This window comes from Phragmites australis, chromosome 18 (assembly GCF_958298935.1).
Source record: "Phragmites australis chromosome 18, lpPhrAust1.1, whole genome shotgun sequence".
NCBI classification, from domain to species: Eukaryota; Viridiplantae; Streptophyta; class Magnoliopsida; order Poales; family Poaceae; genus Phragmites; species Phragmites australis.
The window spans coordinates 22,924,783-22,952,260 of record NC_084938.1 but is presented as its reverse complement, the minus strand read 5'-3'; the positions used below and the strand labels follow the sequence as shown (position 1 = coordinate 22,952,260).

At 42.4% G+C, this 27,478-nt stretch overlaps 2 protein-coding genes across 2 annotated transcripts; both read right to left on the bottom strand.

Annotated features, from left to right (window-relative positions):
• Positions 1-269: 269 nt before the first annotated feature.
• LOC133899336 (uncharacterized) lies at positions 270-4,891 on the bottom strand. Its single transcript, XM_062340323.1, has 9 exons — positions 4,664-4,891; positions 4,526-4,627; positions 3,861-3,954; positions 3,574-3,696; positions 2,727-3,497; positions 2,052-2,409; positions 1,320-1,401; positions 913-1,173; positions 270-577 (listed from the first exon to the last, which is right to left on the bottom strand). Exons 1-8 carry the CDS (start codon positions 4,682-4,684, stop codon positions 967-969), a joined length of 1,758 nt encoding a protein of 585 aa, XP_062196307.1. The 5' UTR covers positions 4,685-4,891; the 3' UTR covers positions 270-577; positions 913-966.
• A 19,426-nt stretch (positions 4,892-24,317) lies between these two features.
• On the bottom strand, positions 24,318-25,456 carry LOC133899340 (transcription factor HEC1-like). Its single transcript, XM_062340326.1, has one exon. The coding sequence runs from the start codon at positions 25,278-25,280 to the stop codon at positions 24,615-24,617; it is 666 nt and encodes a 221-aa protein (XP_062196310.1). The 5' UTR covers positions 25,281-25,456; the 3' UTR covers positions 24,318-24,614.
• Positions 25,457-27,478: the final 2,022 nt, after the last annotated feature.

Sequence of the window (27,478 nt, the reverse complement as noted above, 5' to 3'; positions counted from 1 at the left end):
CACCCATGAGATTAGAGTGCCATTGTTTTGAGGTTCAGAGAATAAAGTAGTCTATGCCCCGGCATAAGCATGATCAGCAGCAATAGGAACACGCCTCATGTTCAAAGCCAAGCCAAAAAACACCATGGCGTAATGACGTGGTTCCCTTCTACACCATCTGATTGCCGATCACGTTGGGGGTGAAGCAAAGCCACAGTATTCCTAGCTCTCTCAGACTGGAACGTAAATGATATTACTCTATTATAGCTTCTGCGATAATATGAACTGGATAACTGAAAGACGAGGAACTTTTTATTTTTATGTGGTGAGATACTAATAATCACAATCCACAAGGAATGAATGGCAGGGTGAGATACTAATAATCACAATCCACAAGGAATGAATGGCAGCAGCAGCTCCTCTCATTTAGTGTATACTTTCTTCTGTTCCCCTGGCAGAATCAAAACTAACGGAAATAACAGAATCTGACCCCTGTTGTAGACAGGCCATCGGCTGAAATTTTTTGGCGGGCCCCAGTTCTTCATTGACAGGCCTCTGATTTTTCCTCTGCTTCCCATCTTGAAAGTAATAATAGTGCCTGAAAATACAAAATGCTGGTGTTAAGTGCGCACATGGATTTAAGGTACATACTACATGATTATTGGTACATACGGCATAATTATAATATTATCAGAATGTATGGCCAAAAAATACTTTTAGTTGAATTACCAACATGACTATTTCTCAGAAATAGGCCAGTTGGTACAGATAGAAGAGCATAAAATCTATACAAGTGCACAACAGGATAGCATTTTTTTTATGGTCTGATAATTCTTACCTAAAACTATCTACAGTGCATTTTTTTTTGTTTAGCTAGACTACGCAAAATCAGTTTTCAAAAGCACATTTGGGTTTTGGTGGTATTGTCTATACCATATGGGTTTTGAATTGTCCGTTCGTTTGTGTGTTCCTGCTATTCATATATCTCTAGAAAGCATGGCATGTGAAGCAGCCACTCAACGAACTCATTTGACCATTCTTGCTTAGGTGTGATGTCCGTCTGATAGTCCTTGAAATCTGCTGATCATGATTGGCAGTTGATGTACTGCGTACCACCTGTGTTTTCCTATGACCAGACCTGAGGGTGTTGAAAATCCTCTCCAGAGAGTACGGTCGTTTCTTTTCAAGTTTTATCTGAGGAATCACAAGTATGAGTGGATATCAAACTTCCAAGCAGCCAGGAAACAAGAACGAAGTATGTAAAAGAAAGAAAAAGGTAACGCACACATAGGAAGCAAGAAAATGATTCAAGAAAGCCGTAAACAGAGAAACAAGCATACCACAAGCTTTTGTATCGCTGCTTCTGCTTCTGCCTTTTGCATATTCTCCCATGCAGTAATTTTTGCACCCTCTCCCTCAATCCTTTGAACAAACAAGTACATCCATCAGCATTTGGCAAAACACGGTAAATGTATGACAGCTTCATTAGCTGCTCAAATCCCCATATTAACCTTCCACCAAATGTTAGAACTACTTGCAGATTTACCGAACGGGTAAAAGATGCGAGACTACTAGCTGTACAGGCACAAAAAGTGCAAATCATCCCCCACTTCAAACTAGGACAGACCCAGATGTAACGGCAAAATAAATAAATATGATAGGCACCCTAGCTATATTAACTATGTACTAATGTTATATGTGTACCTTCTGCTCCCTTTAATATCCTATTTCAAAAGCTCTTCGTTGGAAGTCTTACAAAGCAAATTCAGGCACCATTATATTAGTTGTGCAAGGACTTCCCCTCATTCTTTTGCTTGCATCAATTTTTTTTAGAAAGAGTGACAGTTATGCCTTAGTAATATAAAAATGCACTAGGAAAATAACAGAGTTGAGGCAGACTAGCATATTAGAAGAGACAATCGAAGAATATGTAGCACCATTATAGGATGTAAACATCTATTGAGTTGGTCTGATACTAAAAAATGGTGCATAGAAATAACGGTATGCCTGGATGGGACCGGTCAAACAACTAACTAATCTAAAAAGGGTAAACAGAAATAGCAGTTCCTTACTTTGATATACTCTGCTCAGTTTCTGTTACTTCCCAGGCAGAAGATTTAGATTCCATTGTCTTTTTTTTCCATTCTATAATATTTGTTGAGTTCTTTTCAGAGCCTCGTGTGACATGTTTCTTGGACCACCTAGTCAGAGTCACCCGATCATCCATCTGCACATCCCTGATCTCAAGCTTAGAGAAACTACTCTCCAGCTCTTTGACTTGTTGCACCGATAGTGAACCTGAAAATGAAGGCCTCATGCTGGGAGAAGATGATCTGCTTATATCAGGGCTTGTTTGTGTTGCCACATTCTTCCTCACAACTATAGGGGTGCTGCTAGTGGTAGAATCCTTCGTGATTTCAATAAGTCCATCTGTACAAGAAGAAAACGATGTTTCAAAAGGATATTTAATGCCTCTTTGAGAAATTTGAGTATATTTTCATAAGCAATAAGGTTGAATGCATTGTGTTATGCTGAATAACATTAGAACCAAGCTGCCTATCAACATTCAAATCACCGACAACATTCTAGTTCAATAGGAAATTCTGCTTCACTTTTGTTCAAGAAAACTGTAACATGTTCAAGAATCAGTCTTTTATCATCCACATTATTCAACGGTATTCCAATGCTAGCCAAAACTTAAAAGAAAGAATGATTATATACAGTGCTTAAGAGCATAACGCATGTACCTATAATAGATTGATGGGAAGTAGACAATGACTGGTATGACTCAAATTGCTGGGAAACCCTGGTAGACCTCTTAGTAGGATGCCCACCAATCGATTGACCAGACCTGCCTCCTCGTCCATTGCTGCTATCCTCACCCGATGCTCTGCTTAGATCCCTTCCTGTGTGCAAACTACCCCTACAAACACGCTCAGGTAGCAAGACTCCGGCCAAGTAAGGTGAGTTCACTGTAATATTTCCAACTCTACCACTGTCAAGGAAAGTTGCCGACGACGAAACAGATGAGTATGCTCCACTAAATCTTCCAGGAGTTCCAAGAGGTCCACTTTTGGATTTTGGTCTCCAATGTTGCGGGACTGACCTCCCGAGAGCATTGCTGGGGTTTGGACTAAAGATCCACCTCTCTGCATCCTCCCATTTTGAGGGGAGTGTCCTCCTACTGTTATAAGGTAAACTTCCTGGATGCCTTCTATGGCCACTTGAAGGTGGGAGCACTCTTTCAGAAGTACACCCCTGCTGGTACCCAACAACTGTTGTTCCACGCTGATGGTAGTTCGGTGTCCCTGGACTAGACAACACATCTGACCTATTGTGTGATGATACACCCAATCCCTTGTTCATCGCCCCCACACAACTGACTAAGAACCCTGGAGAATGCGTTGGGGGTCTAGAAACAACAGGGCAACCAAAATCAAGAGAGGCAGGCCGTTGCATCCGTTCCTTCCTACCATGGAAAAGAACAGCATCCTGTCGATGCTGCTGACCTTGGCATTCTATCAAACAGGATATGGTCATAACAAATTAGTGCTCGTGAACCAACTTGACCATCACCAAGTTCAAGAATATTACCTCCAGTGGAACGGGGGACTGCATTCTTGGTCGGCTCTTGGAGTCGTACATGTACCCACCTCTCGTCCTTCAAGCCCTTCAATGCCGCATCCTCCTCTTGAGGCTCTGTGGAAGCTGCAGAAGCTTCAGAAGGCAAAAGTCATTCAACTTTATGGCTGTAAAGTTGTACCGAAACCGAGCATTAACAAGCAATACAGTCAAACAGTGTTTTCCAAAAGAAAGCAACAATCAAAGAGTGTAAGACTACAATAATTCAAGCAATGAGCTGTTCACCACATTGTGCTCACCATAGGAGGAGGAGGAGGAGGAGGAAGTGAGCAGCTTGTCAGGCTGCAGATCTGTCCTTGGTCGGCCACCCGTGCGCACGTAGCTGGTTAAAGGCTGCACTAACAATTGACTTAGATAAGCAAAACAACCATAGTATAACAAGTTGCAACTTGCAAAGAATCGATCAAAACTAAGGTTGAAAAAAGGAGGAAATTTCATCATCCAAAAGTACACACCCTTTTCGCCCAGTGACCAAGGGTTTAGGCCCGCTAACAGTCCAGAAAAACAAAAGGAAAACGCTGGAGCAGGGGGGAGAGAGAAAAAAAAAACACTGCACAGAAATCAACAACAGGAAAACAAAATGGCATGGTCGCATAGACTACCTAGATCTGTGTGAGACCGCTTCCATCCAAAGATAAGCAAAAAAAATTTAGTATCACTTGGACTATTCGACCATACTAATAACCCAACATTGCACCAAGCTTTTGCACAAACATGGCGCTCTTTCGCAATCTGGTCATGCCAAATTTGTCATCACTATCACCAAAATGCAAAAGGAAAGCGAATTCACCCCCGCATCCGCACCTCCAATAGCACCCAAAAGTTTGGCACTTGAATCACGCCACAAGCAAACACTATCACGAACAAGCAACACAAACAAACGGGGCAATGCAGGATCACTGACCGAGTCGCCGCGAGACGATCCGCTCCCACGGCTCGTCGAGCTCACCGAGCGCCTGCTTCCCTCCCCCTCCTCCACGGCCCCTCCCCTCCTCGGCACCGCCTCCTCTCCGCCACTGCCGCCGCGGAAACGTAACCCCGCCTCACCGCCACCAACCCGCATCTCTCGTCAGGACAAAACCGCTCCCTCTGCTCTGCCACCTCGCGGACGGGGGCGGCAGCGCCGAGAGTGGAGACAGACAACCCGGCACGGCACCACACCCACCGCGCAGCGAGAGGCTCGCGCGGTATTAAAAATGGCGGGTGCGAGGGGCAGCGTTTAAGGCCACAGGCGAGGTGGAGGGAGGGAGGAGGGTGGAAACGGATCGCGGCGGCCAATGGCCATCCGGCGCTGGCTGCGTCGCAGGACGGGCATCTCGAGGCGGACGCCGACGTGGGGGCCTGGTAATTACTGCGGCAGACGCTGAAATTTACGCGGTGCTTACCTGGCCTGGCGCCTACCGCAGTCATTGCGCCGCCGTACTTTTCACTGCCGCGGCTACTGCAGCGTAAGTTTCCTTCCGGTGCTTCTTTTTCACGGCGTGTGGCAGCTGACCTGACTGGGGTTAATATTAAAAAAACCAATGTTTTGGTTTTTTAATATTAATTAGATGATCATGTAAATAAAAAATTGATGTGATAAGTTATTTAAGGAGAAGAGATGAAGTTTATTTTTTATAGAAGAAATTAGCTAGTTAAGTCGTCCAAGAAGTAAAACATCGTATTAGGATAATGCAGTTTCCTCTTTATGTTCTCCCCTCATATTTGATCATCCGCATCTTCCATGACACAAACTGCTCACCCCTTATCTCCTGTAAATTAACATAATTGATCACATGATCAAAATGATAGTTTTAATATGCTACATGCAACTATTAATTATCTTAAGAGATATACAGAAACAACATATAAACACCATACATTAAAAGATTATTTCTTAACACTAATTCTTTAATCTCTCTCCTTAAGATACCACCTAAGAAAAAGGATTGGAAGTGGCTTGAGAAAAAGTGTTGCCTGAAGGTTGTCTGAAACTTTGATGCTTTTTGTCTGGTCAGGTAAGCTTGAGATAAGCCAGTCTGGTTGGAGACTTTAGCCTGAGATTGGATTAAGTGGAAATATGCTTCATTACTTAGAAGTATATAAACACAAGTATTAGTTCAAGTTGTTGTTAGCTTACTTAAAAAGGGATAGAGAACACATCTGATTTAAGGATTAAAAAACATGTCCTCCGTTGAAACAAAAAGTAGCATCGGCAACCTGATAATCCTTTTTTCCACTTTTTCTTACCGACCAAAAATATTACATACAGAAGTACAAAAGAAAGCATACAAGCACCAGTGTGAGCTAAGCAATAGCAGCACGGTCGGTCAGTCTCCATTTCTGTGCGAGTACACAGTGCTTTATGGACTTAATTAAGCAACCAATGGCAAAAAATAACGATAAGAAATACAACAACCGGTGATTACTGCAGGCAGCTGAGCAGCTGGAGTCGGGCAACCGTTCACGCTTGAGCTTGAGCGCTGATAACAGACCCAGTAAGTAGGTTAGAGTTAACTGCTCAATAATAAATCAGTGTTGTTGAGGATAAAAAATACTCCATCTGTTTGTAAATGTAAGTTGTTTTAGCCTCCTCAACTATTCTCTAAATATAAGTCATTCTTGAACTTCTATGCACTTTTTTCTCTCTTGTTCCCATCTTACCCTTATTTAATAAATGTCATTACTCTCACAAATGAATGAGTTATCTTTTCTAATGCAGAATAAATAAAAGGTAACAAGATCATTTGATCTACTTTTTTAATTCTTATGTATAAATCTAAAACGATTTACATTTACAATCGAAGGGAGTATGACGCATAATGATCGACGCGAAGATCTCACCGCTAGGAAGATATGATAGACGTTCTATCTTATCATATTAGTCAGTCCAACGGTGATGTCTGGGACAGGCAGCTAATAGGGTAGCAACCAAACAAGGCATAGGGAGTTTCTAAGAGGCTACAAAGGCATATTTTTCTCACGGTTTTAATCAACCCGTTCCTAAAATTTCGACAAAATTTCATAAATTTCTGATAAGAATAAAATAACTAATTTTAATTTTTTTTTCATAGACCCATAAGACTCATAAAGCAAAGAATAAAAAAAAGACTAAAGCTGAAATTTCAAATTTTCGATCATTTCACTGGTGAACAGAAAAAATTATCAAACGAAATTGAAATCGCTAACCAGATCATGCTTGCTGGTGCGTGGGGACAGAAGCTCACCGGTCTCACTAGCTTATCAGCCAGGCACCAACCAGCCACCATGGGCCGAGGCCGTTGCTGCGTACGCACGCGTGGCGAGATGTGTCGGCGTACGCGCTGCAGTCGGGTGACAGGTGGGGTTTGTTAGTTTACGGACGAAAAAAATTGACGCCATGGCGAGCGGGTGCCAGGTGCCAACGCAGCGTCCGTATCTCGGTCGTGTTGACACCGGGATCTGCCGGCTGGATCGTGATCTCCCATCACAGAAACGTCGGTTGCGGGACCGATCAAGGTTTGACAAGAAATTATATGCAGATAGAAGGTTAAGAATGTGTTTGGTTCATGGTACTAGGACGATTGCGATCGTTCGTTCATAACTTTAGATTTACTTAGTGTTTGGTTCGTGAATTAAAATCGGATGAGGTTATCTAACTAGAGTTGTTAACGAAAATTACTTGTCGAAGAATAGTTTCTTATCCCCGTCTCCATCTCCGTCCTTGCTCACGGAACTATTTTCTTATTATCTCCGTCTCCACGTAGGGAATAGGGACTCGACAGAGAACCTATCCCGCTAACAATTGAAGAGTTAACCGTCCAACTAGACCTCTTCTGCGTCCGTCAATCCACATAGCCGTTTGATCATAGCGCCCCGACCTGAGTCACCCCGCCAGGCTCCCTCGTGCACACCCACCTAGGCTGGGCCATGTGCCTAGCTTCCGCCTGGGCCACCATCACCAGGATGAAATGGGTCCCCGCAGAAAAATGGGTTGAAGAATGCTTCTCATACCTGTCACCATTAAATCTGATAAGAATATGATTTTTACTATTTATAATTTTATAAGGATAAAATCTTGTTGTCCTCATCCTCTACTAATAAAATTCTCCGCGGGAAATTAGAGATCCGATCCGAATGGAATCCAGCGACAAATCGACAATGCGGTTGCAGGGTTGGTAATCCATTGAAGGCGTTTCAATTTGCGGAGCCAGGTCGGTCGGGTCGGGTCGGGTGGGTCAGGCAGGCAGGCAGTACGGCGCGGTGGCTACCACTGTTGCGGTGTCGAGACGGCACGGCAAGGCCACAGGGCCGCATGCAGCGCCGGGGACCCGTGCCGTGCTCCTCACCTCTCACTACCACGGTGGTTCACGCCCTCCGTGGCGGGCGGTGCATGGTCGGGTCATGTGCACACGTCGCCATTTAATCTCGGTGTACAGGACACCGCTACTGGTGTCCCGGCGCTATCAATTCTACCGCTACGACCGAAAGCATAACTGCATCAGGAGGTAGATCGATACAGACATCAGACCTCTCTCTGTGCCGATCTCAACGTAATAACGTGTGGTGTACTGAAAATACCGTGATCGCAGAAAACGATGTCAGTAATGCCGAGATGTTGAGCGATGAACGGAAGGCTGAAGTGCCCCCTCCAATAAAAAGACTGGTGCGAGCATCGTCAATCAGACGATGGAGGATGGACCGAAGCGACAGCTTAACCAGGGACCGGTTGTCTAAACGAGGGCGGCACAAAGCCTGCGCCTACGGACAGATAAACCTATCATGTGGCAGTAGGGAGGCGTCCAGGTCCAAAGGAAGCCAACAAACGCGAGCTTTACGACCTGTCAGAGCCAAGGACGAGTGATGATTGAATAATCACACTTGCAGTCTCTGATGGCCTCCTCCGCTCAGATCGGTTTGACTTGCATTCCCAGCCCAGTCTATGCTGCACTGCAGTGAAGCTAGAGAAACGAACAATGGTATAGGTTTCACCAATCACCACAATACCACAATACAAAGATCCCTACATTACATCTAAAGGATACTTACAATAGCTCTGCTGCAAACAACTCTATCAGTTACCCACACTGTCAGAATGAAGTACAATGAGCAAATCATGTGGTTGATCAAGTGTCTTAATTCACTCCATCTGGAAGAACACATTGAGGCACATTGCACATATGAGCACAGCTCCAGAAAGAAATACCCGTGGTCCATTCCGATAAGTAGACAAGCCGTACATAGCTACATGCAGCTGATCGAAAGCTAACAGAAGTCAACAAACATGTGTACATGTTCTTTTTTTTTAAAAAGACGACAAATATATGCACGCGCTCGTGAGCTCAGAAAAAATCATTACAAGAGAGCAGATAAAGGGTCATCTGTATTATCTATTTATCTATCAAACCGTAGGAAAAAACTGATGTGAGGTAAGAAGGAAAAATATTCGCATCAATGCTGTGCAAATGCGGATGTTGTGTGCTAAGCTTCAAGTGAAATGCTGAATTAATGGGCGGCTAAGTACCTCTGCATGTACACACTTTCTTGTCATGCCGAGGCCTCTTGTTTCATGGTGAAGTATGAAAGTTTCTAAAGCAACATATTTTAAATGATAGGAGATGTCTAGATATTAATAAAGTAGATAGGCCGTGACTATTTTCAAGTGCTTTAAAAACTATGTTAATTTTTCAATCACCGTAATAGATCCTTGGATCAAATTTCACACCTCTATCTACTAGTAGTTGGACGTCCGTCCAAGGGCCAAAGATGGTAACTAAAAATACGTTGGCTTCAAATACTTGAAAAATAGAGAAAAACCCAAACCCAAAGTAGATAATGCTGGATGAATATTCTAGGGCTAAGATACTTATAGATGAAGGTGTTTGATTGGTTGCCACTGGAAAATTCTAATAGCTTATGAATATCCAGACATTTCACAAGGGAGTTAGAAAACAACGAGAGAGATCTTGTGCTGTATCAAGTTGTATAGATGAGTAAAGTGGTGATCTCTTTTCTTGGAAAGATTTGGAGCATGCCGCATACTTATAATTTAGATGGCGCTTGGATTGCAGTCTTGGCTAAAATGTGAGGGGCTCAAGCACTGGAAGGTCGATTGTTAGCACTACATCATCTAAGAGACCCATGGCCGACACAGATGCTTAAATTATGTACTACCTCTGTTCCCTAATATGTCTCTGATCCGCATACAAGGAAGCTTAAAACTAAATAAATGTTTCTTAGAATTGTATTGTTCTTGCCCTTATTAGAAAGATGTACTATTGACCTATACAATATGTACAAGTTTAATACAATTAATTCTATTAAGTATTACTCAAATATCATGCTACCTAATTACATGGACCGAACAAATATTACTACCCCCGTTCTCAAATAGATATCGTCGTCATAGAATATGTGTAGTCAAACTTTAGAAACTTTGATCACTAATATAAAAAAACTATTAAAATTTGACACATAAAAAATACTTTGACATTATCTAATTTTTATTAAATTTTATCAAGAGTTAGTTATAAAAAATAATAATCAAACGTGTTTTTAAGACCACATCGATGTTTTAAACGACAAGTAAAAGAGAATGAAAGTAGTACGAAATGAATGGGTAGTTACAAAGGAAAAGATAACCAACTATTATAGTTGTTGTAGTAGAGTATGTAGGTTTCCTCGATTGGGGCGCATGGATCTATGGTAGAAGTGGTAGTATACGAGTTGACTACTTCTAGGAAATCAATATCATAGTTGTTTAGTTTACTGCAAGCTAAGCTAATTATAGAGTTTGAAATGAGCTTTTGGTGAACTTTTTTCTTGATCCGCCCTTGCCTGCTCAAACCACTGCACCCAACCCAGTGCAGCCCTCAACCTGTAAAACCTTACACTGAACTTTGCACCTGTTGGGCCAAGTTCGTTGGCCCGTCCCAAGAATAAAAAGATCATCAGGATCATCATCCCACGCTCATGCTCGATTATTGTTGCCCGCCCCAAATGGCTGTGGGTTGAGGACCATTCCCAAGTATTCTTTATTCAACAATAGACTATATTTCTTGAGTGACAATGCTAGCGAGTTGATAAGTTGTTGCATGGAATTGAAGCCATGAACCAAGTTTTTTTTTAGAAAATTGGTTGCTTTATGAAATATTTTTAATTTAGTTCAATACCAAATAGGTCCTCGATGTTGTAATCATACTTTTGCCTCTCAAATTGTGGAAAATTGAGTGCTACATTTGATCCTAGAGGTTGTAATTCGCAATAATTATGTCCACGTCTACTCAAACCGACGTGGCGTATCATACTTAATTTTAAATTTAGTCAACAAATATAAATTTTAGTTCACAAATAATAGTGATCTATGCACAAGGCTGGTCTTGACCTTTTGGTGGCCTAGAGCGAGGCAAAACTGGAGACCCTATGTAACAATAACAATATTTTTATTGCAATTATAAAGCTAACCTTTAGCAGATCACAAGAATATGAACTACTAATCAGTGATACTGGTTGCTCAAAACAATATTAGTACATACAAGGAAACCATAAAATGCTACTAGGGTAAAACACTTTAAGAGAAGGAGTAGAATTCTCATTAAGATGCTTCTATTCTCTCCATCCATAATTGCCAAAAAAAACTATTATTGCCAAGATCTGAAAAGTTTATGAAAAAAGATAATCACTTTGTCAACATGTCACCTTTTTGAGATCCTACCATCTATGTAACTGGTTCATTTTTTTTCCTTTTTTCCCTTTTCAGATAAATGCTTTCTTGATCACATATTCACATGTTACCACACTATAGTAAAAGAGTTGGCACTACTAAGAAATAAAATCATTTGTGTCTGTAGATACTGAAATTGCAACCCCTACTTTTGAAGCTCTCTCAACCAGTCAATTCTAATTGAAATATTTAAACATTAGAAAAAAAGAAATTAGAGTTACAAAGAAGGTTTGGATCTAATTAAACTCACATCCTTCAGGCATTCTTTTCCAAGGAGAGAGGAGTGGTCGAGGGGTACGAGATGGAGGAACAAACAAATGTGATTGCCATGACTTGACTTGTAGCATTGGGCTAATTATCATGATTATGGACGAATGCTTTAGTGCAAAAAATGGACAAATGCTAAGGAACGAACAAATAAAGATGGAGGAGCTACTTTGGGCCTTCCCTTATTTTCCTAGTTGCCTGGCTAGTTACCATTCTGGGCATGTTCTTAGGCTTAGGGTAATCTACAATTGAGCTAATAGGCGGGCTACTACCCATAAACAGGTGCACAAATATTTACATTGGGAGAAATTCTATGATTTGCTATCAAATAACATTCGATTCTAAGATTTGCCATCGGATAAGTCCCGTTTCCTTCTATACCATAGAATATATCGTTTCATTACTTATGTGCCATTAGCTCCGTAAGGCACCGTCTAATTTTTGAAGAATTTCGAGACTACCCCTGTATACGAACAGCTAGACTGTTCCCAGGCGATCGACTCGTTCCTCGGGGCCAGATCCCTCTATGAACAGTACCCTAGAGCTTAAAAAAGGCACTAAAAATGTGTCACTTTTTATACATGCTCTATAATTCATAAGTAACCCATTATAAATGGGTATTACAAAGGAACTCAATTTTTAGAAATTAGTACATCACATTAGAGGAATATTATCAGAATTTTTGGGAATTTTTGTGAGGCCTTAAAAATTGCTAGAAGTTGCAAAAGTAGCACCTTTTGGAGAATTTTAGTTTGAATTCTACACAAGATTTTTAGTTGAATCCAGTTAAAATTGGTTGCTTATGAATTATAAAGTATGCACAAAAATCAACATTTTTTTTTTACCTTTTTGAGCTCTCATGGTACTGTTTATAGCGGGAACATGGGACCGACGAAAAGATAAATTCCCCAGGAACGAGACGGTCCTGAGTCGACCACCGACACACAAGGGCAGTCTCAGAATCTTCAAAAATTAGACGGTGCCTCACGGAGCCAATGGCACATAAATAATGAAATGATCTATTCACTGGTATAGAAGAAAACAAGACTTATTCGATGGCAAATCATAGAATCGAATGTTATTGGATGATGAATCATAGAATTTCTCTTACATTAGATGGACTCTGACTTTTGGGGCCTAGGGCTGACCCTGTCTATGCATAGCTAATGACTTTGCATCATGATCATTTTGAGGAGGTCAGTGTATGTAATTAGTGTTAACAACACAACTTCACTGTATATATGCATGCAGAATGTTGAGCCCTGAAAATAACTAGAAACTTGCTGAAAATAATAATAATAGAAAAACCAAGAAAAGTCAGGGAATGCCTCTAAACCCAGACAAATACATCTTCTGTGAGAAATTAATACTAAAAATCTATTGTGGAAAAAACATTTGACTTTCATCTACTTTATGGAACATCTTTTGAAAATTCTATGGCAACATTAAAAATTGAAAACAGATCTTGGCTTAGTGGCACTTATGAAATAACCCTTAAAATTAATATTTGATTCTCATAAGCACTGGAGATACCCAATGAGTCAAATAATTCAAAGCACTACTTTTTTCCATTACACTATTTTGGAAACCTAATGACACGATAGCTTAGATATAGAAAACACAGGATTTCCGATCCTAGTGCAAGGCCGTTCCGTCTTTTTCAAAACAAACCGAACAATGGCCTAATACACTTTAAAAAAATCTTTAACTTTCATATATATATATATATATATATATATATATATATATATATATATATATATATAGGACACCTATTCTATACTCCTAGGAGTATGTACTCTCACATGCAATATACCACCTAAACAAACATTTTATACTCTTTTATCATTTTTAGTATACTCTAATACTAATTCTAAGATACTCCAATATGAGTTGTATGAAAAAAAATTCAATGTTAGCCTTTCATTTTTGCTATATACTCTTTTTTATACATAAAAGAAGTATATACGCAAATTATGATAAAAATCATGGAATTTCATAAAAAATTTCGTGGGATTTGTATTGTAGTAGCTTATAATTACTAATGAAATATATTTAAAGTGATAAAGAAGTATAACACACGTGTAAAAGTGGTATATGAGAGGTGGGAGTACATACACCCAGGAGTACATACTAGTTTTCCTATATATATATATATATATATATATATATATATATATATATATATATATATATATATATATATATATATATATATATATATATATATATATAGGGCGCTGCTATTCTTAGCGCTGCGCTAAGAATAGTTATTTAACGCCCCGGCCTTCCCGCGCCCCGATCGTAGCAAGGCTCCAGCGATCACCCGCAACCGTAAAATTATCATTCGCAACCGTAAAATTGATATTCGTAACTGTAAAAACACAGTGTTGGTCCCTGATTTTTAACGTATTGAGTTCTGGCGAGCACCTTGCAACCGTAAAACACAGTATGATGAGCTCGCAACCGTGAAAACCCAGTATTCGTAACCGTAAACTCTATTGACTTTAACCGTAGAATTCCGTATTGCAAGCCGTATAATGACAAGCCTTTTATGGTTACATCAGAGAACATACTACTTGAAACAAAGAATGTTATCCATGTCGCATAACAGTGAAATATTGCATAGTTCCTGCACTTGATTATGTTCCTTTAAATACATGATTTCAGGAATTGTATTACTAAATTTTGTATTGTAATAATAATGAATATTACACAATACCTACTAATAGATGATATTAGTACATGTATTGGATTCTACAGTCAGCACTACTAAATTCTACACTAATATCTTTATGGATGACTGTAGTACGTTGTTGCCGCCGTCATCACCCTTGCCGTGGGTGTCCCTGTCACCATGTCTGCCTGAGGAGGAGAGGAGGATAGATGTGTAACAAAGCCTGCAGTGCTGGGGATTGTGCCGAGAAGATCCGACCTACTGGATTATACATTTGCAGTTACTGCATAGATCAAAACAGAGATAAAATACAACATTAGAATCTGCTCCATTGAAGGAGCCCAAAATTGACTAATCTAGCCAACAACTACATGTAATGGATCGATCAAGAAACCATGCCCGATTTACAGAAAATCAACAAAAACAATAGACCTAATTAGTCATATCTGCTCAGATCCATTACATGGGCGAGCCACTTCAACTCATATCCACGCCCTTCACTCAGAAGTCAGATCCGCACTGATGGCTACCGGATCAAGGACGTTTGCCGGTGCTTCGCATCATGAGGGTGGCCAGCAGGGCCTGCGCGGTGCTTGTCCTACTAGTTGGAGGAAGAGGAAGACGCCTCATGCCCAATTTTGTTGTGCCCGCCACTCCCCTACGCGCGGGCAACACTCGACGAGGGAGGGAGGCTAGATGCGACCTCCCATGGGGGCTGCCACCGGTGCATCCAACATCCACATCTGCGTGCATCATGGCCTTCTTGGCATCCATCGTCACTGCCGCCGCCGCCGATCTAGATCAAGATTTGAGCATTGGATATGAGAGAGAGTTGGATAGGAGAGAGACATGGGATGGAAACTGGAATGAAATAGGAGGAAAGAGGGGGTGGTTTCGTTTTTTTATTCACGGTGGTCGAGATTTTACGGTTGCGGGGAACGTCTTTGTGTTTTTTACAGTTGCGGGTGGTGGTAACATCTAGCGGTAAAAAAATGAACCTATATAAGGTTACAATAACTAATGCATTACGGTTGCAGGCTAGGCTGGGGAGCAATGTGTTGATTAGTGGGGAGGTTACATATGTACGGTCGTAATGAATAAGAATTTACTTATATGAAACAATGTATTTAATGGTAACGTTCAATCGTAAAATAATGAACAGATATACGGTTACAATAACAAATGAACTACGGTTGCGGGCTGGGTGTCTGGTTGGCGGGGTGGTTCAGGAGATCAGGGTTGGAGGGCGCGCGCGGCCAGGATGTTAAATAGCTATTTTTAGCGCAAAGAGTAGAATAGACAATATATATATATGTATATATGTATATATATATATGTATATATATGTGTGTGTGTGTGTGGAGCGTGTCGAAACTGCCATAAACATGCAAAAGACACTACACGTAGCATTTTTTTTACTAACTCACGGCCTCAACACTCGCCCCACGTCGGAGCAGACAACGATCTGTTTGCCCAATGGCCATTATTCCTCACACGAGGCACACAACTTGCACATGAAGCGTGAGGCCATAGTGGGCTGCCATGCCTTTTCTGTGGAACTCTAAACGGTTTGCTAGGCAGACAAGATTTGGGTGGGAACCTTAAGAAGCGCGAAGGGATAAAAGAATCCATAAAAATTCTCCTAGATCTATACCACAATAATCCAAGTTCCTATGTATGTTCAGGGATTCGCTCAGTCGTGCCTGTTCTATCATCCCTCCGAGCCGCCTAATAAGACCATTCCAATGGATTTCCGTTAGGATCAGAATTCCTTCATTAAGAGATTTTCATTTTTTCAGTGCTTCAACGGTTTATCTTCATAATTCCTGTCATGAAGAAATTCTCAAAGTCATTCCCTTCTCGATAGTATTTTTTCTCCTTTCCCTTCACGAATCCATTCGAAGGAAAACTGTTGGAGATAAGAGAAAATAAAGAGAATAAAAACGAGAAAAGGAATAAAAATGAAACGAAATGGAGATAATATAGTTAAAATAGTCTAAAAAGCTTCTTATCTAACATCACCTACAAGTGTCTCGGGAAGAGCACTACCGTTATACGGAATATACACATATTTGTACAACTTTGTTACAACTAGCGATCACATATCCCAAATCTTTGGCCAGCGGCAGGCTTGTTAGCCTGCGCTTTTTTTTTTCTTTTTTTCATCTTGTATATTGTAAAATCTTCTTTTTATTAATATAACAGTCAGCTTTGCTACCAATTCCTTAAAAAAACGAAGATGTGCAAATTTCTCGTGGGAGAGGAGCTGTGCCCTGCCCTACATCATCTCTGAAAGGGGTCCAATGGGAACCGATGCTATTTCATCAAGCGCTTTAGTCATGTCAGGAATACAATCCGATAGATGGTTGACTTTTTTATCTGAGCCTTTAAATAGCGATACGTAATGGGTGGTTCAAGAGGATATCGCACTAATCTCTCAAGCAGCGATACCTCTCTGCATGGACACACTTTCTTGTCATGCCCGGGCCTACTTCCTTCACCATCCAATCTTTCTACAGAAGACTGTCTATAGAATATTTGCGCACTCTGCTGTGAATTGCTCTGCATATCACACTGGCCCGGAATGGCCCCTCAATGTGATCGGTTCATGTGACAAGGACTCATGGGCTCGGCTCATGTGCTACTGCTATGACGTGTGTGGTTTGTTCGGAATAAGATCGTGCATTTAAATAGACGAATTTCTATCACTGGTTCTATCAAATTTTTAGAGGCTTTTTAGTCCCTGTGCATAATCAGGCATAAGGGCCACGTTGACTGTAAAGGCAAAATAATGGTGTGTGATAGTTCTTCAACTTAGCTGAATGATGTAAACCAAACAAAAGATCGCTGGCAGGCACATAAAGAGGGATGGATAAGGATTTCAGTTGATGGTGTTTTCAGGAAATCATCTAGAGAAGGAGGCACTGACGTCATAATCAAAAACCATACAGGAAAAACACTATTATCATCCTGACGAGATGTCTTTGACACCAACGGTGTGGAGCAGGTCGAGGCCATAGCCTGTTGTGATGGACTCACCTTAGCAGCAGAATGGACTCTAACAAAAACAATTGTGAAGTCAGATAGCATGACGATGGTCCATTATCTGTCCAAGCTGAAAATACAACGATCGACATCTAACTTCACGATTCAAGAGGGGTTGGAAGCAGCAAAGAAGATATCTAAGATGATGTTTCGTCATATAAGAAAAGAGCAGAACAACGTGACACGCGAGCTTGCCCAGCTAGCAAAATATTTGTGTCATAGTGCTGTTTGGTGAGAACGTGTCCCTACGTGTGTTGAGCTCTTGTTAACTCAAAATTGTACCTCACCTTTAAGTAACTAATATAACTCTATTTATTCGAAAGAAAAAGAGGCAGCGGAAGCATGCAAAACAGGAGTAGCTAGTTGCTTAGAGGAAATACTGAAGTAGGATTAGCTTCTTTGTATTGTGTTTTGGTTGTTTTTTGTTGTCGTTGTTTTTTGAGTAGTCACCTAAGAGCAAAATCCATAGATACGCTATGGTAACTAGTCGTAAAATTTTGTGTATCCAAAAAAAAGAAGAAGGGAGAATCGGTTTGTGTCCTTCATGATCCAATATTTCATATTTTTTCGTTATGTTCGTGTTTCATTAAGTGCCATCATTCAGTTCTGAAATGGCCAGCAATTTAATTTGTGATCACAATTTGGCATAGCGCAGCCCACCAAATTGGTGCACCACGAGGAAACTCGGCCCACAGAATAAAGCAGCAGTTTTTTCTTCTTTTTTCTAATCCTTGTAATTTGTACAGATTATACAATTCTATGCCATTTATGCATTCAACAATTTCAAATAGTTTATTCAATATTTTTAAAACCCGGTTCAACAATAAAAAAAACTAATTCAATATTTTTACACAAAAGTTGAAACAGTACGTTCGAAATGTTGAAAAAGTACATTCAAAATGTTAAAGATTTTCAAAAAAAATAAAACATATATTATATTAGATCTTATTTTGTTTCATTAATTATAAACAACATAATAGTTCAAACGAATTTGAAAATGGACCAACGGTTTGAGAGAAAATAGGGTATAAAGATTTGAAATCAATCTAGACTCCCCCACCCACCCTATTAACCAACCAGAGAGCGGCATCACAGTGCTCCTCCGGCCTCAGTCCGCATGCATCGTAGCCGTTCGCATCCGCCGCGCGTGAATCTCAAAGCACGCAACACCAAGCCTATATGTAGCGTGCCCTACGTGGGATCTCTAGGCGGTGGTTTGGCGTCGGGATTTGTGTGGGCCACGGGATTGGTGGGGGTGTTGCATGGTCAGAACGAGTTATCTGGAGTCGGTTCCCCTGGTAGTATGGTAAAATACTACTCCATCCGTTTTATAATATTTGACACCATCCGTTTTATAATATTTGACACTTCTAATCAATCAAAGAGATTTAGGTAATTATTGATAAATATTTTATAATTAAATTATATTTTTATGATTAGTGTTGAGTTACACAAATAACGAAGTGAAATATGAATTGATAGAGGTAAAATAGGAAAGAGTGGTAAAAAAAAGCATTTATATACATGAAATGCTAAGTATTACGAAACGGAGGGAGTATCTTTATGAAAAATTCTACAAATGTATGATGTAGGGATATTATAGTTTACTTCTCCAAATTTTTTAACTTAAAAATAATTACTTTACAATGAGAAATAAAAAGAGCAAATTTTATTGTACATAGACTTACTGTACACAATATAATTTGTTTTTTTCCCATCATACAAATCACATTTTTGTCGGAATTATTTTGAGAGCTAGTATAGTATCCTCTACGCCACTAAATTCAGAATTTTTTATAAGTATTTTGATAGTGTTTTGAATTTTGGGAGTAATGTAATATAATTTTTTTGTTAATTTTTTAACCTATCATCTATTGGAAGGATAACATATTTATTTTTGTAAATTTATCGCCGGTTGGATAGGTGGTAGGTGCCTATCCCCTTCTAACATGTGACAATAGCTTATTTTACAATTTTTTTAAACGGATGCCTACTTTTCTAATTTTTGTTTTCGAAATATAAAAATAAAAAAGTTTGGATAATGGAATATACCCTGCTGTTAGAGTCTTATGGCGGGGCCATGTAAGACCAAGATATGTGACTAGAAGGGGGTGAATAGACGTCTTATAATTGTTTTACAAAATAAATATCATACTCTTTGTTCACCCAACGTTCCTAAAAAACACATAAACGGAAGTATAAACTTTAGAGAGACAAAGTGAGAAAGAAAGTTCCAAGACAACATAACTACACGGATGTAATATGAATCATAGGGTCTATTCAAGACCATTTCATATATTTTTTTGCATAAAAGCTTGAAACTTGAATGAGTAACAAAGCAAAAAGACAGTCACTGAAAAAAGCAACTCTCCAAATTGATGGTATAGAGATAAGGGGATTGAAGACGCTCACAAATATATGAGTATATTAACGTTTATGTTTCTAGCAACAAAAAGAATTACTTCACAAAGTTGAAAAAACTGTAGATAAAAAACAAAAACAAAATCACAACAAAAAAAAAACTTACAAACTTACAAGAGAACCAATAGAGAGAGACTAGGAGGAGAATTCAAACATATACAAAAACATAAACTTCATTATTTAAAGATATCAATCATATTTTTCTCTCAAAAACTTTCACCTATTATATAGATTAAGCATGTATTTTCCCCTCCTCTAGAACCCTAGCACTAGACTCTCAAATGAGTGACACAAGAGGCTCAAGTGACTGGTTTAAAATCTCCCATAATCCTACCCCTCTATTTATAGGTCTAAAAAACTTGTCCCCTAAATTTCATAGTTATTTATCAAAATACTCATCTCTTGTAGTACATTCTTACCTACCATTGAGAGTATTTTGGTCAATTTCTTACTTCGTCCATAGAACAGTTGCGGCGCCTTCACAACTTAGCTTCATCTCAATGCAAGTTTTACGATGATGCCACATACTCCTCTAATTCTTCCACAATTTTGAGATCTAATCGTGAAACCCTCTGCACGTTTCTCAAAACGTGACTCACCACTTGCTTACACTTTAAGCAAGCGCTCTGATATTGATATGTGTACTCCGTCTTGTGATCCTAACCGTCGATAAGTCTCTCCTATTTCCAATCCCTCAGACTGTTTTGTCACTTGCACCGGCATCCCTTTCACTTGACTTGTCAACACGCCGTCTTCATTCTCCATTTCATACTTTGCTTGACCTTCACGTGTATAACTAGGATCACCCTTGACTCTGTCCAGTCTCCTTGATCGTCCGGCAACAAATACCCGCTTAGCCTTGATCACCTGTCGTTGACCGCTAAGTTACATCCATCACCTGTACACCATGAAACAAGCAAATACATTTCTCCAACTCCAACTCTAATTAGCCGATAATTAAAATACTCAAATCAAGCTTAAGCAATTTAAAACTCAACAAATCAAATTGATAACCTTATTAATAACTCCTCACATAGAAATCAAGACACATTTAAATTTGATTTCTGTTTGCCACTTCTGCGCCGTGCTCTGATGACATTGGGCTTGCATTACAGTGTAACCTTACAGGCCGGGCTGCTTCTGCCGAGGCCTGGCTCCGATGGCACTCGGCATTGCCCTACCATCGGTATGCTTTTTTTTTTTTGTGTTCTTTTTTCTATTTGCCAAGAGGAACACATTGGCATTGGACTTTCGAGCATGAACGTCACGAGAAATCTTACAGTCTGAGCAAGCAACTTTTTTGTCTTTATGGAAGAAAAATCTTCTTCGTCCCTTCACTGTTTACTCTTCGCATGAACAGTTATCGATCAGTTGATGCATGGTTAAACCGTCAACGATCGAGTACGCTTGGGCGAGGAGTGTCAAGAGTCAAACCACATCGTCCAAAATCGTAGTGGTCGGAATACCGTTGGAGTGCAGCAGCAACTGTGAAGCAAGCGCGCGACCACGTTCCCGTCCCATTCAATCCCCCATCCAACGGCCCGAGCACGACGCACACAGAGCCTTCCGTTCAATCGTTCTGGCCAGCGTCGCGAGCCTCCTGATCATCATCAGGACGAGGGGCCAACCGCCGGCCTACGTCGCCGCGCCCAAACACATCGCCGGCCGGCCGGCCCATGTGGCCGTCGGCACGGCACCGCGCCCTTGTAGCCTGGTCGCGTCGCGCCGTCCCGTGCCGTGGTGCATCCACAAGCGAGATGTCAGAAGTGTTCGGAGACCACCACTAACGTGTACATCTACCTCAGTCCACAGAATCGAGACCACAGCCTCGGCCCACGGGCAGTGTACAAGCGTCCACGTACATGGCGAGGCAACGGCCGGCCGGCCGGTTCGGTACCTAGTCTAGTCATCTGGGTGGCAGGTGACTGCGTGTCCGGCCAGAGAATACCATGGGGTCTCCTTCTGGCAAGAGAGGCGCCGAAGAGATAACGCGAGGAGAAAGCAAGCGTTGGTGTCTTCCTCCATTCCACCGTATCTCTCTCAGGTGTCCCTGTGGACGGGGATGGCGCCGGCCGGGCCATCATGACCCTGGTGTTCTTTCATCTGTGCGTATCTCGCCGTAATTTGGACGTACGTACACGTGCGAGGCCATGGCTGTTTCCCCCATGCACGTCGTGATACCGATCCCTTGTCTACTCACTGGCTTACCGCCTCACTGGCTTTTGATCGAATGGCGAGTCGTGGAGTGCATGTGTGCTGTGTGGAGAGGACGTCCCGTCAGGCCGCTGTTCTTGTCTGGAGGCCGGTAGGCTTGATGTTGGACACGAGCGATCGCTCTCCCGGCCCAGAGCTTCCAGGCAAGTGTTGGCGTTGCGTCCACATCTCGCCCATCGAGGCTGAGTCTGAGGCCGGCATATTCTGGCTAGCTGAGCCAGATTTGGTTGGCAGAGTTTTATAATAAAAGATAAAACATGCACGCGCTTTCCACTAGTCTCCACAGCCTTTGGCGCGCACACCGGCCTATCGCAGGAGGATATATACACTTGTTTAGAAAACAAAAAGACTGATAAGTGTGGTGCCCCACAAGATACTGATTGGGTGGCAGCACACACAGGATCATGCATCCTTGGGCCTTGGCAACAATTTCCTTTTCGAACTGTACACGAAGGATCTCAAGCCTGTCCGTGGGGACTTGAACCAAATCCATGGAGGAAACGAACGTCGAGAAAAAATGAACAGCCAATGATCGAGCTATGAGGACTAAATAAGGAGAAGCTAGGGCCGATCGATGAAAGATGCGGAGCAGATGAGATCGAGCTTTGTTGGAGAGGGAGATTTAGGTTGGACGGCTGTTACGCGCGTGAAGATGCTGAAATCGACCCGGTCTTAGCTAGTCCTCGGTCTTTGGCGCCAGAAGGGGTGCACCTGAGCGCTGTGAATCTGCCGAAGGCCACACCAAATCTTGGCGCCGTGGGGTCGGAGCTCCCGCCGCGCGACATCTGTCCCCCGCGACCGGTTCGACGCCGGCGATTCGGTCGGCGGCGACAGCGGACGGCCGTGGTGGGTGGGCGCGCGCGCGCAACGTGTGCGACAGCGAAGCTCCCCCGCTTTCTCACTGTGGAAATGTCTCACAAATTCCATGAAGTCTGCGATCGATCGCAGCACGCGTTTTCCTTCTGTTTCTCCATTCTTTTTCACTAGCTGACCCTGCGATGCTGTTTCTCTTTCGAGGGCACGTATGCAATAGACAACAGGGCTACGACCGCGCATCGCAGTGGTTGCCGACAGGGAGTGTGTGGGCAGCAGGAAAGATTTCTTCACCTGTAAAATCAAGGAGAGTTCAGTCAAGATACTAGACGACCTCAGTCGATGGATAGGTTTTGCGGGGGACTGAACTGACCACGTCAGTTTCGAGAGGTCTATTTGTCGAACGGGCCGGGTGGCCCGGTAGACCGCAGAGCGAGTTCTCGGCACATGGCTGCGGATGGAGCGCATGTAGAAAGATTTGGATTTTCTGGTAGATTGCTTCGCACCTCATCTTTTCGATGCATTGCCACGAAAACCATTGGTCTTTGTGTTCTCAGCTATGTCCCGAGACCCTCTCATTTTACCTGTACTTGCATGTGCTGCGTCACTCACACTGACTAGCTAGCGTCAGGTTCTAAACTGCCGTGATCGGAATCGTTCCTGTGAATACTACGAGACGATATGGATTGCTCTGTTGCTATCTCACCAGACGCCAACCGTTCATTAATTCTTGATCTAACGGTCGAGATATATTAATCCTCGGTTGGCTGTTGCCAACCGAATAGACTTGACTTCACATGAACGTTAGATCCGGAATGAACAGTCCAGATCGAGGTCCAAGCAGGCACACCTGTGGACTGGAGACCATGACTTTGTACCAGGTACTGTCATTTGGGACGGAACGGGTTGGAGGATACGGCCGATCGGGCAGCCAGATACGGGCACATGCCAGTGCTCAGCGCCAGAAACGGTCGCGCACCGGAACTGGTTTGCCGTTGGAAAGCGAGGCCCGGGTCGCCCCGCTTCGGGACGGCGCCCACGCGAGCCGCGAGCCGCCGACCCCCGCGGCCGACCGGCAGTGTGCCCGGCCTGGGCGCGGCTGTGCGCGCACAGCGCGGTCCTGTGCGCGAGCGTACGACGTGACGAGGGAACGAGCAAGCGGGCGCGCGGGCGCGGAAGCCGAGCCGTCGCCAGGTTTCTCGATCCGTGGCGTCGCGGGGACGGGGAGCGTACGTGCGATTGTGCGGATCATGCAGTGCGCAATAGTATTTGGCTCGTTGCAGCGCAAACACGTCCTGTGCGCGGAAAGTTGGATCGCTCGCGTCCTCTGCGCTCCCCGTGCAACTATTATATGCCTTCATGCATGCATGGCATGACATCTTTGTTTGGGCTGCTCTTATCTTTTCACGACTGGTATATATCATTTAATTTGACAGTAACATTCATGTGACAGTAAAATTGAGTGCAGAGAAAAAATTCGGACGTACTGCATTACGCTTGTCAGGAACTCAGGATGATGCGGAAACGACCGGCTTTCAAAGAAAGAAGCTAGGTTAACGCGGGAAATGGGCGTGGTAGCGGATTAAACATATTCATAACATGAGGTAGTAGGTGCGTACGTACAATGTACAAGCTACACATACGTGCATGCATGCGCTGCGAGTCGCAAGCATGCAATGACAGTAATACTATCACTAGCTAGTAGTAGAATGTAAGGCGTCTGACCAGGTACAACTTAATTTAGACATATGATCGTACAAGTGCTACCGACGCCGGCATTCATCGTACGTGCAAGCTCAGGTCCAACGGTGATCAATGCATCACATCATTACACGGACATGCATGCCGGACCGTAAGCACCACCGATCGATCGATCTACCACGGGCCGCTCAGGCGGCCGTGGTAGTCCGCTGCAGGCGCCGCGCGGTGGCCACTGCTGGCGGCGGCGCGCTCCAGCGACTGCACCTGAGTCTTGAGGAACTTGACGTAGTGGATGGCTTCGTCCAGCATGGACGCGGTGTCCATCTTGGTTCCGCCCGGGACGAGCCGCTGCAGGATACGGATGCGCTCGCTGATGCGCTCTCGCCGCATCCGCGCTGCCACGCTCTGCGGGTCGGTGGAGATGCGGACGTTTCGCCGCTTCGGCGGACGCACCATCTCCGGGTCGATGTTCACCGGCTGCAGCGCCGCGACGCGGAAGATCATCTCCCGCATCGCCGGCGACCCGACGCCGGAAGCACCGTCCCTTCCGTTTCCACCGCCGGCCGCAGGAGCCTGCGCAGTGTACTCCGAGCGGTTGCTGCCGTCGCACGACGCAGCTGTTACCTGGGAACACTGGTCGCTGTAGGCGGCGCCGACGGTGCCTGACATGTGAGGCACCGAGGAGAAGTGATGAGGAGCTTGCATGCACGGCGAAGGGGGAGTCGAAGGCACCGTCATGGCGCCATGGCCAGGGAATGCAGTGAGCTGCTCCAGCTCTAGCATTGCGTTCATCAGCTCGAGCTGCGCTTCCGGGGTACAATTCAGCATGTCAAAGTCCATTCAGGGCTTGAAGAGTGTGTAGAGGTCCAGAGGAGCTGGAGCAAGGGAGGTGTCGAAGCTAGCAGCTAGCAAGTCTGGCTTCTGAAGGTTTAGGTATCAAAGGGTTGCGTTGTTACCATGTTGTTGGCGAGGTGCTATTTATAGGGGATTGCTGGGTATCTAGCTAAGGTGGCTTCTCTGGATTTGAGATTTGATTGGGCATAGTGTTTATGTTCCATTGCATCAACCTTTTGGCTACCATATCTTTTTCCCTTTGGAGCCTTTCTTGCTCTTTTCTGGCTTCACAAAGTAGCATGTGTTAAGAGATAAACTGTCACTTTCTTTTGTTTTCCTGAAAATGATGTGTCAAGATAATGTCTCAAAGAAACACGGAATCTGTCCTCTGGTATTTCCAGACCTTTCAATAATGCAGACTGTTTAACCTAGATATTATCTTCCTGAAGGGCTATTTTGTTAGGATATACGATATGATTGAACCGAGCTACATTTTGTTTCTTAAGTATATCCTGATTTCTGACTTAATCCCCGGGTCAAAAAAATAATTAAGGTGGAGTTTCAGCACAATTGGGCTCGGTCGTCTCTAGAGAATGGAAAATACTTCAGCATGTAAAAATCTTTAACTAACCTTATACGGTAGAATTATCCTGTGATTACGTGTACCGATTGTTAGAGCAAAACATAAAATGCAGTACATATAAATTGTTAAATATCCAGGCCCTATTGCAGTAAAATTGAACTATTGACGTAGCTTGAAACGTTTTCTGTCGAGCCTAGAAACTCATTGCTATAAAAACTATTTTTCAAAACACTTAGGGTTTATTTTTACAGATGGTTCATATGATAAACCACCTGAATAGTGGGCTGGAGGCCTGTGCGGTTTCTGACCGCCTGTGAAAACTAATTTTCACAGACAGTTCCTTATGTGAACCGTCTGTGGAAATAGTTTCATTATCACAAGCGGTTCACATAAGGAATCGTATGTAGAAATAACCATTTTCACAGACAGTTCACATAAGAAATCGCCTGTGATAATAGAGTCTATTTCTACAGGTGGTTCACATAAGGAATCGCATGTGCAAATTATTTTTCATAGACGGTTCGTTATATGAACCGCCGGTGATAATATCTCCATAACTAGTTCCTATCCGCGGAGAGCTCCATTCAGACCGAGCTCACTGTTGTTCGAACAGTAGAGCTCAAAAGGCGGTCACAAAATTTGAAACAAAGGGGGAAGGTTTTGTTTTTCAATTCCTTGGAGGAGACATCTAATGTAAGAGTATCTCATCCCTAGCTAGCATCTTTTTGAAGTCTAGATTTAGATTTATGACTTATTTAGGGTTTGAATAGGTTCTAGAGATGCTCATGGTTCTAGCCATTTAGATCCTCGAATTAGATTAAATTTGTGGCAATATTGATTCAATTGTGTAGATTCACATAATTCTAACACTATATTTAAAAAATGTAGCTTCAATTTGATGTTTTTTAGCCTCTAGGAGGTTTTATCATGAATGGGGATTTTTTTTATCTATATCTAGATCTAGATGTAGAGAGATAAAGTAATGAATCCACATTATTTTGAGCCATAAATTTACACCAATGTAGATTCAATTGCGTAGATATTTATAACCATAACATGCCTAATTTTCCCATTTTTAAAAACTTTTTTAATTATGATTTTCTTATTAATTAATTAATTTATGTATCTAATTTTGTGATTGAAGTTAAAGATGGACAGAACATGGATGTACGATGCGCCAAGACATGGAGAAATATACATCAAAGGACTCTCTGCTTTTATTGAAGCCGCAGAGACGGACGCTTTGACTAAGAAGACAAAAGAAATATATTGTCCATGTTCTAATTGCAAGAACCAGACATTATGGGACAAATCAAGCATAATCAAATCACACTTGATCTTGAGAGGTTTTGTCGAGGATTACACATGTTGGTCCAATCACAGCGAACAACGTGCAAGTGAACCAAACGACGACATCATTGCTGATCAAGGGGATGGTGATGATGAGGTAGTCGAAGGCGACACTGATGTTATGATGGATGATGATACTGATTTCGATCTGGATGAAATATTGCGCGATGCAGAACCGCATGTTTTAAGGGACAAGAGAGGTTTAGATAATTTCGAGGCGTTACAGAAGGCATCGAAGGATCTTTTGTATGAGGAATCGAAGGGCTGTGAT

Excerpts from the sequence above, each read along its gene's own strand:
- LOC133899336 (XM_062340323.1), bottom strand. The coding sequence starts at position 4,684 with ATGCGGGTTGGTGGCGGTGAG. Across the intron at positions 4,628-4,663 it reads TGCGGGTTGGTGGCGGTGAG|GAGGCGGTGCCGAGGAGGGG; the intron begins GCGGGGTTACGT and ends AGTGGCGGAGAG. Across the intron at positions 3,498-3,573 it reads AGTCCCCCGTTCCACTGGAG|AATGCCAAGGTCAGCAGCAT; the intron begins GTAATATTCTTG and ends CCTGTTTGATAG.
- LOC133899340 (XM_062340326.1), bottom strand. The coding sequence starts at position 25,280 with ATGGACTTTGACATGCTGAATTGTACCCCGGAAGCGCAGCTCGAGCTG.